Source organism: Lipotes vexillifer, unplaced genomic scaffold (assembly GCF_000442215.2).
Source record: "Lipotes vexillifer unplaced genomic scaffold, Lipotes_vexillifer_v1.1 scaffold61, whole genome shotgun sequence".
NCBI lineage: Eukaryota > Metazoa > Chordata > Mammalia > Artiodactyla > Lipotidae > Lipotes > Lipotes vexillifer.
In genome coordinates, this window is record NW_006787051.1 from 1,794,965 (window position 1) to 1,812,431 (window position 17,467).

The 17,467-nt window shown below is 39.8% G+C and overlaps 1 protein-coding gene across 1 annotated transcript in view; it reads right to left on the reverse strand.

Moving 5' to 3' along the window:
* The window catches only part of RIC3 (RIC3 acetylcholine receptor chaperone), a 47,693-nt gene extending 33,744 nt beyond the window's left edge, over positions 1-13,949 (reverse strand). The window contains exon 1 of the mRNA XM_007459838.1: positions 13,826-13,949. Within this exon, the coding sequence (XP_007459900.1) occupies positions 13,826-13,949 (124 nt within the window). The remainder of the gene's footprint in view (positions 1-13,825) is intronic.
* Between the last annotated feature and the right edge of the window lie 3,518 nt (positions 13,950-17,467).

Genomic DNA, 17,467 nt, shown 5'->3' on the forward strand with positions numbered 1-17,467 from the left:
TTCCCTACAGAAACGCTGCAGGCCAGAAGGGAGTGGCAAGATATTAGTCAAAGTCCTGAAAGGGAAAAATCTGCAACCTAAGGTACTCTACCAAGCAAGATTATCATTTAGAATAGAAGGAGAGACAAAGAATTTTTCAGACAAGCAAAAACTAAAAGAATACAGCAATACTAAAACTATCCCCTAAAAGAAAATATTGTAAGATCTTCTCTAAATAGAATATATAGAAAAGAGAAAATCACAATTGGAAAGCAAATCACCTAAATAAACCAGTACACAGATTAAAAAAAAAATCAAAAAATTTCTGTGAAAGTGATGATAACCACAATGAACAGCAAAACAATGAACATGAAGGTGTACAAGAGGACGCCCAAATCATTAAATGTGATGGAGGAGAGTAAGAAAATGTAGATTTTTAAAATTCCCTTGCTTGTGTTTGAGCCTATATGACTACTAGTCTAAGGCAAGTAGATATACAATGGGGTTAACACACTTGAAAAACAGGGTTACCACAAATCAAAAACATAAAAGAGATTCACAAAAAACCAAAAAGAAGAGAACATAAGTATAATACAAAAGAAAATCATCAAACCACAAAAGGAAAAACAAGAAAAAGAAAGGGACAGAGAAGAAATATAAAATCAACAGGAAAATAATGTTTAAAATGGCAATAAATACATATCAATAATTACCTTAAACGTCAATGGACTAAATGCTCCAATAAAAAGACAGAGTGGCAGATTAGATTATAAAACAAAAGCCTACAAGATGCTGCCTACAAGAGACCCACTTTAGGGCAAAGGACACACATAGACTGAAAGTGAGGGGACGGAAAAAGATATTTCACGTAAATGGAAATGACAAGAAAGCAGGGGTCACAATACTCATATCAGACAAAATAGGCTTAAAACGAAGGCCATAAAGAAAGATAAAGGACACTATATAATGATAAAAGGGTCAATACAAGAAGAGGATTTTACGCTCATCAACATATACGCACCTAATATAGGAGCATCCAAATACATAAAACAAATACTAACAGACATAAAGGGAGAAAATGACAGGAATACAATAATAGTATGAGACTTTAACGCCCCACTCACATCAATGGACAGATCTTCTCTGGACAGATCTTCTAGACAGAAAATCAATAAGGCAACAGAGATCCTAGATGATGCAATAGAACAGTTCACATTTTCAGGAAATTACATCCAAAGAACCAGAATACACATTCTTTTCAAGTGCACATGGAACATTCTTTAGGACCACATACTAGGACACAAAACAAGCCTCAACAAATTTAAGAGTATAGAAATTATCAAAAGCATCTTTTCTGACCACAATGGCATGAAACTAGAAATCAACCACAGAAAAAAGAAATGAGAAAAAAAGCAATTACACGGAGACTAAACAACACGCTACTAAAAAACCAAACAATGGGTCACTGATGAAATCAAACAGGAAATATAAAAATACCTTGAGACAAATGACAATGAAAACACAACCATACAAAAGTTATGTGATGCAGCAAAAGCAGTTCTTAGAGGGAAGTTCATAGTGATACAGGCCTTCCTCGAAAAGCAAGAAAAACTTCAAATAAACAACCTAACCTACCATTTAAGACAATCAGAAAAGGAACAAACAAAACCTAGAGTCAGCAGAAGGAAGAAAACAATCAAGATCAGAGAGGAAATAAATAGAGACTAAAAAACAATAGAGGGCTTCCCTGGTGGCAAGGTGGTTAAGAATCTGCCTGCCAATGCCAGGGACACCAGGGTTTGAGCCCTGGTCTGGGAAGATCCCACATGCAGCAGAACAACTAAGCCTGTGTGCCACAACTACTGAGTTAATGAGCCACAACTACTGAAGTCCGTGTGCCTAGAGCCCATGATCCACAATAAGAGAAGCCACCACAATGAGAAGCCCACGCACTGCAACAAAGAGTAGCCCCCACTCGCTGCAACTAGAGAAAGCCCACGTGCAGCACGAAGACCCAACGCAGCCGAAAATAAATTAAAAAACAAAACAAAACAGAAAGAAAAATCAATAAAATCAAGAGCTGGTTCTTTGAAAGGGTAAACAAGATTGACAAACCTCTGGCCAGGCTCACCAAGAACAAAATAAACAAAATAAGAATTGAAAAAGGAGACATAACAACCGATACCTGCAGAAATATTGGAACCATAAGGGAATACTATGAACAATTACATGCCAACAAATTTGATAACCTAGAAGAAATGGACAAGTTTCTAGGAACATATAGCCCACCAAAATTGAATCAAGAAGAAACAGCTAATTTGAACAGACCAATCACTAGAAGTGAAATTTGTCATCTTAAAACTCCCTACAAACAAAATTATAGGACCAGATGGCTTCACAGGCGAATTTTACCAAACATACAAAGAGGAACTTACACTGATCCTTCTCAAACCCTTCCAAAAAACTGAAGAGGAAGGAACATTCCCAAAGACATTCTATGAAGCCACCATCACCCTGATACCCAAACCAGACAAAGACACCACCAAAAACGAAAATTACAGGCCAATATCTTTGATAAATATAGATGCAAAAATTCTCAACAAAATATTAGCAAACCAAATTCAACAACACATAAAAAAAATCATACGCCACAACCAAGTGGGATACATCCCAAGTTCACAAGGATTGTTCAACACACGCAAATCAATCAATGTGATACACCACATAAACAAGAAAAGACAAAAACCACATGGTCATCTCAGTAGATACAAAAGAAGCATTTCACAAAATTTAACATCCATTCATGATAAAAACTCTTACCAAAGTGGGTATAGAGAGAACATATCTCAACATAATAAAAGCTATTTATGACAAACCCACAACCAATGTAATACTCAATGGTGAAAAGCTGAAAGCCTTCCCACTAAATTCTGGAACCAGACAAGGATGCCCACTCTTACCACTTCTATTCAACATGATATTGAAAGTTCTACCCACAGCAATCAGACAAGAAAAAGAAATAAAAGGTATCCAAATGAAGGGAAGAGGTAAAATTGTCATTATATGCAGATGACATGATACTATATACAAAGAAAACCCTAAGGACTCCACACAAAAACTACTAGAACTGATAAATGAATTCATCAAGGTAGCAGGATATAAGATTAACATACAGAAATTGGTTGCATTTCTTTACACTAACAATGAAATATCAGAAAGGGAATGTAAAAAAACAATACCTTTCAAAATCACACGCCCCAAAATAAAATACTTCAGAATAAACCGAACCAATGAGGTGAGAGTTATATGCTAAAAATTATAAAACACTAATAAAAGAAACTGAAGAAGACTCAAAGAAATAGAAAGATATCCCATGCTCTTGGATTGGAAGAATTAGTATCGTTAAAATGAGCACACTAGCCAAAGCAATCTACAGATTTAATGCTAACCCTATCAAATTATCCATGACATTTTTCACAGAACTAGAATAATCCTAAAATTTATTTATTTATAAATGATCCTAAATTCTGGATCCATAAAGGACCCAGAATTGCCAAAGCAATCTCAAAGAAAAAGAACAAAGAAGGAGGCATACGCCTCCCAGACTTCAGACAATACTACACAGCTAAAGTAATCAAAACAGCATGATACTGGCACAGAAACAGACATATGGATCAATGGAACAGAACAGAGAGCCCAGAAATAAACCCACACACCTATGGTCAATTAATCTCCAATAAAGGAGGCAAGAATATACAACGGGGAAAAGACAGTCTCTTCAGCAAGTGGTGTTGGGAAAGTTGGACAGCTTTCACCATACACAAAAATAAACTCAAAATGGCTAAAGACTTAAACATAAGACATGACACCATAAAGCTCCTAAAAGAGATCACAGGCAAAACATTCTGTGACATAAACAGTACCATTGTTTTCTTAGGTCAGTCTCCTAAGGCAATATAAATAAAAACAAAAATAAACAAATGGAACCTAATCAAATTTACAAGCTTTTGCACATCAAAGGAAACCATAAAAAACCCAAAAAGACAACCTACAGAATGGGAGAAAATATCTGCAAATGATGCTACTGACAAGGGCTTAATTTCCAAAATATACAAACAGCTCATAAAACTTAAACAAAAAAGCAAACAACCCAATTGAAAAATGGGCAAAGACCTAGACATTTCTCCAAAGAAGACATACAAATGGCCAACAGGCACATGAAAAGATGCTTAACATCGCTAATTATTAGAGAAATGCAAATCAAAAGTACAATGAGGTACCACCTCACGCTGGTCAGAATGGCCGTCATTAAAAAGTATACAAATAACAAACGCTGGAGAGGATGTGGAGAAAAGGGAACCCTCCTACACTGTTGGTGGGAATGTAAGTTGGTGTAGCCACTATGGAAAACAGTATGGAGGCTCCTCAGAAAACTAAAAATAGAATTACCATACGATCCAGAAATCCCACTCCTGGGCACATATCCAGACAAAACTATAATCCAAAAAAGATACATGCACCCCTATGTTCATAGAAGCACTATTCACAGTAGCCAAGACATGGAAACAACCTAAATGTCCATCAACAGATGAATGGATAAAGAAGATGTGCTACATTTAAGCAATGGAATACTACTCAGCCATAAAAAAGAACGAAATAATGCCACTTGCAGCAACATGGATGCAACTAGAGATTACCATACTAAGTGAAGTAAGTCAGAAAGGAAGACAAATACCATGACATCACTTATATGTGGAATCTAAAAAATAGGACACAAATGAACTTATCTACAAAACAGAAATAGACTCACAGATATAGAGAACAGGCTTGTGGTTGTTGGGGGGGGCGTGTTGCGGGAGGGATGGAGTAGGAGTGTGGGGTTAGCAGATGCAAACTAGTATATATAGAATGGATAAACAACAAGGTCCTACTGTACAGCACAGGGAACTATATTCAATCTCCTGTGATACACCATAACGGAAAAGAATATGAAAAAGAATGTATATGTATGTATAACTGAATCACTTTGCTATACAGCAGAAATTAACACAGCATTGTAAATCAACTACAATTAAAAAGAAGAATGGTACACAGTATCAGATTTCAAGTTCAGGTATAATTAATTCTGTATTTGTACTGTCTACCCTGTTTATAAATCCACAGTGATCCCAGACAAACCGGTATTTTTTCCCCTTTGAGTTCAAAGAAAAAGAAAACTGGCCACCAAAACAGACAAAAAACATAAAAACTCCAACCCCTCATGAATATAATTTACTAGATTCATAATAGTCTATCATATGGGTGCACAATAACTTATGTAACCATAAATAACAGTAATAATAATAGTAATAATAAAGTAATGGCTTATAAATGCTAATAGAGGAAACCATGATCCCTGGGAGCCAGCATTCATTAATTCACTCAATTCACTAATTCCTTTATTCATGAATACTGATTTTCTACAATGTGCAGGCCTGGTCTAAAGTTGGAGATACAGCAGTAAACAAAACAAACAAAAATCCTTACCCTCATGGAACCTCCTTTCTAAATGGGAAAAGAGATAATACACAAGATAATGATAAATAGTAAAGAAAAAATGAAGCAGGCAAAGAGGATCGGATGTGTTGGGGGGAAATAAAGATTTTAGCTGGAGTATCCAGAGAAGGCTCAGGAGACGAAGACCTAAAGATAAAGGAAAGGTACATGGCTATCCAAGGAAGAGCATTTTAGGCAGGGGAAGCAACAAATGCAAAGGCCCTGAGGTGGGAGCACACCTGGCATGTTCAAGCAACAGTGAGAAGGCCAGTGTGTGGTCAAAGCAAAATGAGAAAGGGGGAAAGGAGGAAATGGGGAAGAGGATTAAGTAGGGCCTTGTAGGTCATGTACAGACTTTGTCTTTTCATCTGAGTGAGTCAGGAAGCCACTGGAGGGTTTTACAGAGGGAGAAACTTATGCTTTAAAAGGATCAGTATGGATGCTATGTTGAGAACAGACTGAAGGGAGAAGGGAGGAAGAAGGTGGACCACAGCCTAAAACAGACAGAATAAGATGGAGTAAAGCAATCAAATGACCAACTGGTTTAATGACTCTACACAAAAGGTTTCAATGAATAGACTGGGGTGACCCGAAGAGCAGTTTCAAATGACTGATAGATTTTAAAAAATAATTTGAATGATCAAGAAGACATGCTAATCAAAAGCAAGGGTGACATTGTGAAAAAAAATTATGAGGCAGTCAGAGACATCTGAACGCTGACTGGATATTTAATGACATTAAGGAATTACTGATTTTTTAGGTGTGATGATGATATTGTGGCTATTTTAAGAAGAATTCTTATTTTTTAGAGATGTATACAAAATTGTTTACGGATGAAATGACCCAATGTCTGGGATTTGCTTCAAAATAATTGAGTGTATGGGGGGACAAGTAAGTGGGGATATACATGATACAAGATGATGACGCAGGGTGATGTGGATTCATCTCACTACTCTCTCTACTTCTGTTTATGTTTGAAAATGTCTAACAAAAAAGTTTTTTTAAAAAATCAAGAATGGCATATAGCTGAGAGAGATGGTAAAACAAATACACTGAATGGAACAATAAATATTCTGAAAAAATGTCAAGAGGCTAGAATTCTGGACCAATAGATAAAATGCAAGAGGAAAGGCTAGAAACTGCTATATTTGGTTCCAAAACATCAAATGAATGTACAAAATGGACAAAACCTAGATGAGTAGCTCCTATTTAAAAAAAAGAAGTTTAAGATTCTAATATACAGCAAGGTCAGCAAGTAAAATGCCAAAAATCTAAAGCAATCCCCAAGATGCATTAATAGAAGTAAAGAATTTTAAAAAGGGGGGTGGGGGGGGTTGCTCTTCCATGAGCTAACTGGCTTACACTTGCTATTGTTTGCCATCTAAGAGGGCTATGTTTAGATACTTGCAACTATGTCATATGAGGAATGGATGAGGCAGCTAGGGATGTCAACTTAGGAAAAAAGATGGAAGAAGGGGACATGATACTAGTCTGCAAATTCCTGAACTCATCATCTTTCCCCTTTAATCTGCTTTGCTTCACTACTATTTTGGTAAAGGGTGTTACCATCTATTTATTCACCTAAGCCAATAAACTGAGAATAATTCAAGATGCCTCCCTCTCTCTCACGCTCCACGTCTATTTAAAAATGTCTCTTAAAATTGTTTTCTTCCCTCCTATCCAACGTTGATGCCTCTCCTGCTCCATTTACTCCTTCTTCTTCCTGTACTCCTATTTCCCTTTGGGAATCACTCTCAACTCCACAGTGGCCAATCAGCATATTCTTTCTACCCACGGCACTGCAAATAGCTTAATTCAAGCTATTAAGATGGGAGGATGTGTTAGCTGGAACTACTGGGAAAGAATAGGTGTGGGGAGAGGGGGAGGGGATAAGAGTAAGATGGGAGTGAAGGAAGAGTTCAAAAGAATAGAAACATTCTTTCTCTGGACAATTAAGTGTGAGGAGGTGATATCTGGGACTGATGCAACTATTTTTGCTACCCTGAGAAGTCAACAGAGTCAACTTGAGAAGGAACCCATAAGTGAAAAGTACACAGAAAATCAGATTGTGAATCTCTAGATCAAAACCACACAGGAGGCCAATTCTAACACAGGGTCTTTTCATTTGGACTAATCAATACATTCTCTTTTTGACTTAGGACAGTTCAGCTGAATTTCCTGTGACTTACCATGAGAATCCTAACTGATGAGCCCAAAGACACTCACTTAATGATGCTCATGTCTCAACTGGACTACTGCAATATTCTCCCTGAAAAAATCCTCACGATACAGACTTTATACTGTTGCCAAGGTGTCCTTTCAGACTGTATGTTTCTCTTCTACTCATAAACTTAAGTGGCCTCCTCTACTTTTAGAATACTATCCAAACTCCTTAAGTATGGCAGGAAAAAAAAATCTTTACCATTTGGCCCCAAGTCTCATCTCTTACAACTCTAAAGCTATTTCAAGGCTCTGGGTGTTGTTTTTGCTGTGTTCCCTCTGCCTGGAATGTTCTTCTTAATCTGGCTAATAAAAACACTTTAGAATTACCTCCTCAATTTAGCCAAGGAATGCAAGGTTGGTTTAACAGCCCAAAATCAATTATGTAATGCATCATATCGACAGAATGTAGGACAAAAACCCCATTACCGCTTCACTAGACACAGAAAAAGCATTTGACAAAATTCAACACCCCTTCATAGCAAAAATACTCAACAAACTAGGAAGAGAAGGAAACTCCCTCAAAGGGCATCTTTAAAAAAATCCCCAGCTAGCATTACCCTTAATGGTATGAAAGCTTTCTTAAGATTAGGAACAATCAAGGATGTTCCCTCTTCACTGCTTATATTCAACATTGTACTAGAGGTTCTAGCCCAGGCAGTTAGGCAAAAAAAAAAAAAAGAAAGAAAAGGCATGTAGATTGGAAAGAAAGAAGTAAAATTATCTCTGTTCGCAGAGAACAAGATCATGTACTGGAGCTAATAAACAATTCAGCAAGTTTGCAGAATATTAATACACAAAAACTGTGTTTCTAAAGAATAGTGAACAATTTGAAAATAAAATTAGTAAAATAATTCAATTTACAATAACATCAAAAAGAATAAAATACTTAGGAATATATTTAACAAAATAAGACTTGTATAATGAAAACTACAAAGTTCTTTGAAATCAATTAAAGACCTAAATAAATAAAAAGAAATCCTGTGTTTATAGATTGAAAGACTTAATATTGTTAAGATGGCAATACTCTCCAAATTGGTCTACAGATTCCACACAATCAAAATCCCAGCTGGCTTCTGCAGAAATTGATAAGCTGATCCTAAAATGTGTATGGAAATGCTGGGCCACAAGACTCAGAAATTAATCTTGAAAAAAGAACACAGTTGGAAGACTTAATGCTTCATGACCTCAAAACTTAACTACAAAGCTACAGTAATCAAGACAGTGTGGTACTGGCATAAGGATGGGTATATATGATATTTGTATCAATGGACCAGAATTGAGAGTCCAGAAATAAACTCTCACTTAGTCAACTGAATTTCAACAAGGATGTCAAAACAATTCAATGTAAACAGAATAATGTTTTCAAAAATAATGCTGGGATAAATGTATATCCACATGAAGTTGGACTTCTACCTCACACCATATATAAAAATTAACTCAAAATGGATCAAAGACTTAAATATAAGAGTAAATACTATAAAACTTGAAACATGGGCATAAATCTTCATGACCTTGAATCTGGCAATTATTTTTTTAGATATGACACCAAGAGCAGAAGAGAAGAAAATAAATAAGTCAGACTTCATCAAAATTAAAACTTTTCTTAAAAGTACACCATTGAGAAAGTGAAGACAACTTACTAAGTGGAAGAAAATATTTGCAAATCATATATCTGATAATGAACTTGTACCTAAAATACACAAAGAACTCTTACAACAATAAGAAACCCAATTTAAAGATGTGCAAAAGCCTGAATAGACACTTCTCCAAAGGAGATACACAAATAGCCTATAAAAGATGTCAATGTTGTTAGTCATCATGGAAATACAAAAAAAAAAAAAATCACAATAAGATACCACTTCACACCCATTAGGATGGCTATAATCAAAAAGGCAAGCAACAAATGTCGGTGAGGATATGGAGAAAGTGGAACCCTCACACTAATGGTGGGAATGTAAAATGATGCAGCCACTTTGGAAAACAATCTAGCAGTTCCTCAAAACTGCTCATAGAGTAATCATATGAGCCAGAGATTCCACTCTTAGTTCCAGCCACACTAAAATACTTTCATTTCCCAAATGCATATACCCAAGAGAAACCAAAGCATGTATCCATACAGAAATCTGTACACAGATGTTAACAGCAGTGTTATTCTTAATAATCAAAACCCAAAATGCCCTTCAACTGATGAATGAATAAAATGTGGATGGAATATTCCACACAATGGAATATTATTCGGCCATAAAAAGTAACGAAGTACTCGGGCTTCCCTGGTGGCGCAGTGGTTGAGAGTCCGCCTGCCGATGCAGGGGACACAGGTTCGTGCCCTGGTCCGGGAAGATCCCACATGCCGCAGAACGGCTGGGCCCGTGAGCCATGGCCGCTGAGACTGCGCGTCTGGAGCCTGTGCTCCGCAACGGGAGAGGCCACAACAGTGAGAGGCCCGCGTACCGCAAAAAAAAAAAAAAGAATACAAGAAAACTGACCATTCTAACATGTGTCTCCCCACTTCCCTGCAAGGATTTGAGTACCTATAACTGACACTTTTCTGCACTTATTTAATGTCTGTTTCCCTCTACTAAACTGTGGATTCCTCAAGGCAGGGATTTGGCTCATTTTTTCATGGAATTAACAATATTTATACGTTGTGTGTAAACTATGTAAAAGTGTACATCATAAGTATTTGCTAAAAGACTATCCTAACAGCTGTTACATGGAAAAGGGACTGTGCTTGTTTCACATATATGCCAATGGGCAGAAATGGAAGCTATTGATATAATGGCATGAATTTTAGGAATTTTCAAATAATCAGGGCAGTCCCTTTATTCAAAACAGGGGTTTCTGGGTTCTGTGGATTCTCTGAGTTGATTCTCAAATTCTGAATGTATGTATAAAAAGCATGTGCATTCTTCCTGGGAAAAAAATCCATAACTTTCACCAGATTCTCAAAGGGGTATATAACCCAATAATGGTTAGGATTCACTGTTTTTTTTTGTTTTTGTTTTTGCGGTACGCGGGCCTCTCACTGTTGCGGCCTCTCCCGTTGCTGAGCACAGGCTCTGGACGCACAGGCTCAGCAGCCATGGCTCACGGGCCCAGTTGCTCCGCGGCATGTGGGATCCTCCCAGACCGGGGCATGAACCCGCGCCCCCTGCATCGGCAGGCGGACTCTCAACCGCTGCGCCACCAGGGAAGCCCTGGGATTCACCGTTTTTAAAATGTCAGTGTACCAGGGCAGGGATTTTAGTTAACAAATTTCAGTTACTGGAAAACATCATTCAAGGTAGGTTTATGCCTAGATTATACTACTTTGGTAATTAATGCAAAAAGAGAACTCACAATATTAGTGTCTTCATAATCGTACTCATTTAAAAGTATTTATTGACTGTCCATTATATGCCAACTGCTGAAGAAATAATAGTAAACAAGACAAAGTGCCTGCCCTCAGGAGCTTACATTCTAGAAGGTGGAGACAAAAAAAAGAGTAAATAAATAAAATGTCGCATCATATAATAATGCCTTCAACAGAGAAAAGAAAACATGATGAAATAGGGAATGAGGGGAGTGTAAAGAGTTATTTTAGGAGCAGGAGGCTTTTTAGGACATGCGCCACCTTGTCTCCTTGCATGGCCTTGCAATAAACCTTTCTCTTCTCCAAACGCCGACGTTTCGTCGGGCACACGAACTTGCGTTAATATTTGTGCCTGTTCAAACGACAGACGGTGCAACTTTTCAGTGACTCCTTCATCTCCTGTGTTCACCCAGCGGTTCTTTCTAAGAATCATCTCTTAATCTCTCCCTTCTCCCTCCTCTCTTCCTGCACTGTCCTTACCCTCAAGGGTCTCTCAGTCACCAACATTTACAGTCTAGGGCCTTGTATATGATAGGATGGAGTTAAGTGCTGCACGTGTGTGGGACACCAGGGGGCAGGAGGTGGCCAGGAACGACTTCCCAGAGAAGGTATATTTTGTCTTCAGACCTGAAATGTTGCGTAAGTCATGTGGGGTGTGGTGAAGATGGAACTTGGGGTTTTCTAGCACAGGAATAACAAAGAGGCACAAAATAGATGAATTCATAAATATAATGTGAACTTGGTTAATTGCACGTTATTGGGTCTGGCTTCTAACCTTTCATTTCCCTCGCTTTGGCATTAACCTCTAGAAGACCTAACTATTTTTAAAGCCCCTCATTATCCTCCCCACTTCTAGGCACTTTTCGTATTCAAGTTTTCTTCTGCATCTGCCAGACTAAATCTTCTCTAAGCTTGGCTTCTTAGTTTCTTTGAACTACTGAAAAACCTGGAAAGACTTGATACTGAGCAGGACACTGTGGGGCTCCTGGGCACAAAATTCTGTGACCCTCATTACTCGATTACAGAAAATAGGCTTCATTCAGCCTCCATGACCTTCCCAGAGTTCCAACTAAGCAGGTTCAAACAGTTGCTAATTAGGGAAGGGAGGGGATGTGGAGACAAGGGAGGAACAGTGAAAAGAAACAATAGTGTCGAAGTTCCTTAATGGTCCAGTGGATAGGACTCAGTGCTTTCACTGCAGTGGCCTGGGGCTCAATCCCAGGTTCCCCTGGTCTGGGAACTAAGACCCCGCAAGCCACGCAGTGTGGCCAAAAAAAAAAAAAGTTATTTTAGCTAGGGTCATCAGGGAAAGTCTCTCTGAAGAGATCACATTTGAGCTGAAACGTGAGCCATGAGAAGGAAGCTGAGGAAAAAAAGTTAGCTAGGGTCATCAGGGAAAGTCTCTCTGAAGAGATCACATTTGAGCTGAAACGTGAGCCATGAGAAGGAAGCTGAGGAAAGAACACTTCAAGAATGAAGAGAACAGAAAGTACAAAGATTCTAAAATGAGAACATTATTACCACCTGAGTTAAGAGAAAAACCCATGTCTAAACGCCTCTCTATACAACATTCAGAAGAGTGTCTCCCACTCACAATGAATAGAACTTATTCAAGATAATTGAGCATAATGAAAATTCACTGTGATAAGAGACTATTCTAGACAAATCTTTACTGCTTAGGGTCATCACAAATTTACTCTTCAATGCAGACAATATCATTAGACAAAGTGAGCAAAACCTTTGGGGTTTTGTAATAAAACAGAAAGAAGAAAAAAAACCACCATGTACTTTTTTTTTTTTTTAAGAAGTCTCTCCCAGGTAGGTAGATTTACAAACAAAGATTATCAAGCAAACGCTATAAACAATTATGAGTTCGATCTGCTCTCCATCCCTAGAGCTTGGTGCTTTGCATTTGTAGTATTTATTATCTGTGAGGTACAAGAGGGTGGAGTTACAGCCAGTGTATACAAATTAGAGGGAAATGAGTTTCAGTTCAAAAGCAGCTGTCCAACAATCAACAGGTTGAATATTAGTGTAAGTGTGGAGACTGTAAAACCATGACTCAAGGTAGCGTAACTTCACGACCTACAAAGAACTGTTCCAGTTCTTTCTCCCAGCCTTGGCATCCCTGTCGTGTTACACTCACCCATAAAGCCCCAGAATGCAAACCAAAGAGTGGATTTTTTAACCGCCACATACATCATGCCAATAACAAAAAATTAACAAATACTTGTTCAGGGAAGGGGAACGCAGAGCTTTGTTCATCTCAGCAATTTAAATTCTTATTATTAAAATCTTCAAGGTATATTTACAAAGGCACAAAAAAAGCCCGACGCAGTGAGCACCCAACACCAAACTGAAAGTACACAATGAATTAAGGTTAACAGTACCAATTCCAACTATTTCATTCAAATGCACGACAGAAAGCACACGGAAGCCCTGAAGAGGGGAATCCAAGAGGGAGCCCTCCTGACTCAGAGCACCTGAGCAGACGGTGACTAGTTGCGTTAGGCCAGTGAGGGGAAGGGGCTGCCAGCAACCGGGGAGTGTGCCCAGGCTTATCTGCGTGCGCTCCTGGTCCTGCCTGCGGTGGAAGGTCAGGAGGGACCCGTTCGGGCAGCTGCCCGCTGGTGTCAAAAGAACCTAGGGGCTTGGCACCTCCCACACGCCGCCGGGTCCGCCTTCTCTAGCGGGGACGAAGATTCCCGGAACCGCCCTCCCTGTAGCATCGCTTACCTTCGGTGAGCGGCGGTGGCTCCTGCCGCTTTCCGCGGGACAAAAAGGCCTTGGGCAGAAGCAACGACACAGCCAGGACGAGCCCCGAGGCCAGGGCCACCCTCTGCACTGTGGAGTACGCCATGGCCACCCGCCCTCGCCGCAGGTGAGCTCCAACCGGAACCGGAACCAGAAGTGGAACCGCAAAGCCCGCGGCCTCCTTCGACCCCACGGAGAGCTGCGCAGACGGCGCCGCGCGAGGGACAAGTGACCAGGCGCCTCCGGCTCCGCGGCGGAGGGCTGACCCCTCCCCCCGCGCGGTCACCTGGTGCAATGAGTGGTACCCGCGCCCTCTCATTTGTACCGACTAGACACGCCTTCCACGCCCCACGCCCACCTGGGCGTTCTACCGTCGAAACAATCGATGGCCGTCCCTCCTCTCCATCCAGCTCACCACACTGCTCACTCCCCGCCCCAGGCCGCCCGTTAATTTCCTCCTTAAGGCCCCGCCCAGGCCCCGCACCTCCATTGTCCATCTGCATACCAAGGTGATGATACTACAACGCAGCTCTAATGCGTTTTAAGCTCTCCATAGCTTCAGATCTTTCAAATACTCCTCTTTATCCTCATAGAAAGGTCAAACTGCTTTCTATGACCTCAAGGCCCTGCGTGGTCCGGTCTTACCAACGCTCCGTGCAAACTAGATCATTTGCTATTTCCCCAGAATATTTCTTGCCTTCAGGGAATCTTTGCTTATCGTGTTACCTCTGCCTGGAAAATTACTAACGCATCTCCACCTGTTAAAAACTTCTCTGAAGAACAGCTGAAAAGTACTACCCTCATGAAACTTTTTTAGTCAGCCTCTCCTACCTCTGTATCCCCACAGTTCTTCGTTACTGTCTTTATGGCTTTATTTAACAAACATTCTTTTGGTTCTTACTATGTATCAGACCCTGAAATGGCACTACAGAATCTGATGAATAAGATGGCTTCTGTACGGGGTAGATAGTTATAGAAACAAGAAAATGCAGGAAAAATTATGGACCCTGGAGCACTCAGCTCAACTGGAAGGAGGAATGAGGAGAAAACTCCTGAGAGTAGGTGAAATCTGAGTATTTGAAGAGTGAGTTAAGTTACTAGGCAGACAGGTGGGAGGAGTTAAAAGGGTATACCAGGGAAAGGATGCAAAGAAAGCAAAGGCGTAAGCTCGAAGCTTCCTTATGTGTTCTGAAAACTATTAGTAATTCGTTTTGGCTGGGCCATGGGATTGGTGACAGGACATAAAGTGATAAGGCAATATAAGCAGGAACTAGGTTATGAGAAACTTGGAGCACACCCACTTATCTTTGCTTTCCCCAGACACCTCACAATAATGAAAATAAAAAGAGTGTATCAACTAAAAGACTAGAGACAATGGAAGAAATCATGACAGCAGACAACAAATGTCAAAATTTTGTAAGATGCAACATTATCCAATAGAAATATAAGGCCAGTCACATATGAATTTAAAATTTTCTAGTAGCCTCATTTAAAAGTGAAAATAAACAGGTGAAGTTAATAATATACTTATTTAACCCAAAATACCCCAAATATTATCACTTCCACATGTGTTGCATTAGTCAGTCACATTTCAATGGCTTAATAACCATGTGCCTAGTGGCTACCATATCGGACAGTGCAGGTTTAGAGCATAAAAAGTGAAGTGCCTACAGAGAGAAAGACTCTAAGAAGAAAACAAATTTGGCCTTCAGAACCTATAAAGTATTAGAAATTGGAAGCACTGAGTTCCTTTAAAGGCAGAAATGTGGAGTGGGACTGAATAAAGAAGGATCGGTTGAAAGTCTGTCAAGAAGCAGTTGATATCCTCCAAATCTGGCTCCTCAATTACTGCAGCCAGGTGGTTGCCCTGGCATCACTCAGGCATCATCATCATTGATATCATCAATAGCACCGAAAGTTATTGAGCACTTCCTATGTTCCAGGTATTTTCCATATCATAACAATTGATTCTCCTAACAACTTTATGAAGTAAGAAATATTATGATATCCCCACTTTACAAATGAGAAAACTAAGGAACAGAAAGCACAAGTAACTTGACAACAACTACACAATATACATTGGAAGTTATTGTTGGAATCCAGGCATGCTTACTCCAAGACTTGCTCTCTTAACCACCAGTTTTACTTTCTGGAACCAGAGATGCTCTGGACTCACAGACAGCAGGTGCAGCTTAGGAAGGTGAAGACTGATGGGATAGTCTAAGAGGTGCAGAGGAATCCCAGATCAGCCCCCAAATTCTCACTCGGGTGACTGGATAGACATTGATTCCATATAACAAGATTTTGAGAACAGAAGAATCAGATCTGTGAGAAAGATGAGTTCAGATTTTGACGAGTTGAGTTTGAGTTTCCATGAAATGTCCATGCGGAGCTGTCCAGTTGGGTATACGGGTCCGAAGCTCAGAAGAGACGTTTGGGCTGGAGACAAATATGGAAGTGATCAGCTGACCAATAGTAAATGAAGTCTGGGAGAAGATAACATTAGCAAGAATGCTCATGTAAATGCTAAGAGGCCACAGTGGAAACTTAGGTTACACCCTTAATGTTGAAATTCCCAAGTATGAGGACAGAAATGCAGTGGAAAAGAAGATACTCATCCAGGTGCTAAAATTTTGAATGGCAATCAGATGACACGCTCTTCTAAGAGTTGTAGTTTGTTTTTAGAGTAGTTGTAGCGGTGGCAGCAGCAGTCACTCGGAGGCATACTTCTAAGTGCCTTACATACATAAATCCTTTGATGATTATACAAAACTTCCCGAATAAATGCCAGCTCTTACTAGTAACTATTTGGTCTAATTCTATTTTTTTATGGTTCTACACTCAGAACAAACCTATTTTCCTTTCACTTGCAGCCCCAGTGTCATGGAACTTGTAAATTACTCCCTAGCAGCTTCTCCTGCGTTGCTGGCATTCTTATCCCTGTGATAACCGCCTTCCCAATTCTCCTGATTTAGCTCCTTTCTGCTTTCTTAACACCCAATTTCAGCACAGAAGCAAACTGCTCATGGGCCACAAGATCCAGGGAAGAGAACCTACCTTCCTCTGATGTGCAGTAAGTGGTCGAGAGGGGCTCTCTCAGCCTTAGGCCCAAAGAGAGGGGACCTCTGTTTGCCTCCTTCTCCTTGGAATCTATTTCCATTCTGCCTTGTGATGACCAGCGGGGCTCCCTGATATGAGGCCCTCGAGGCACTGCAGCTAGAGCAACTTAACTGCAGCTGCTTCCAACTGAGACTGCCTAGGGGCCCCGAACTGTCCCTCCATGAGAGACATTGGAAAGTCACTCAGTGTAAAGTTGTCATATTCATAGTCATTGATCATAGTCTAGCCTTTAGCCCTCTGTCACACAGGCTGTTGACTTACTTCTATGACTTGTATTAGTGATTTTCAAACTTGCTATTTTTCTGATGACAGATCTTGAATCCAGAAAGCACGGTAAGCAGAAGGTTTGGGACGTCAAGGAGAGGAGATAGAGTCAGAGTAAAATATGTACTGAGCAGTATCCAATTGTTTGTTTCTCTGGGGAACTCTAACACAGTGACTTTAGCTATTTCCGAAAATGTAATTCCTCCTGTTATTGAGGCTTCTCCATCCCAGAGGAGATTC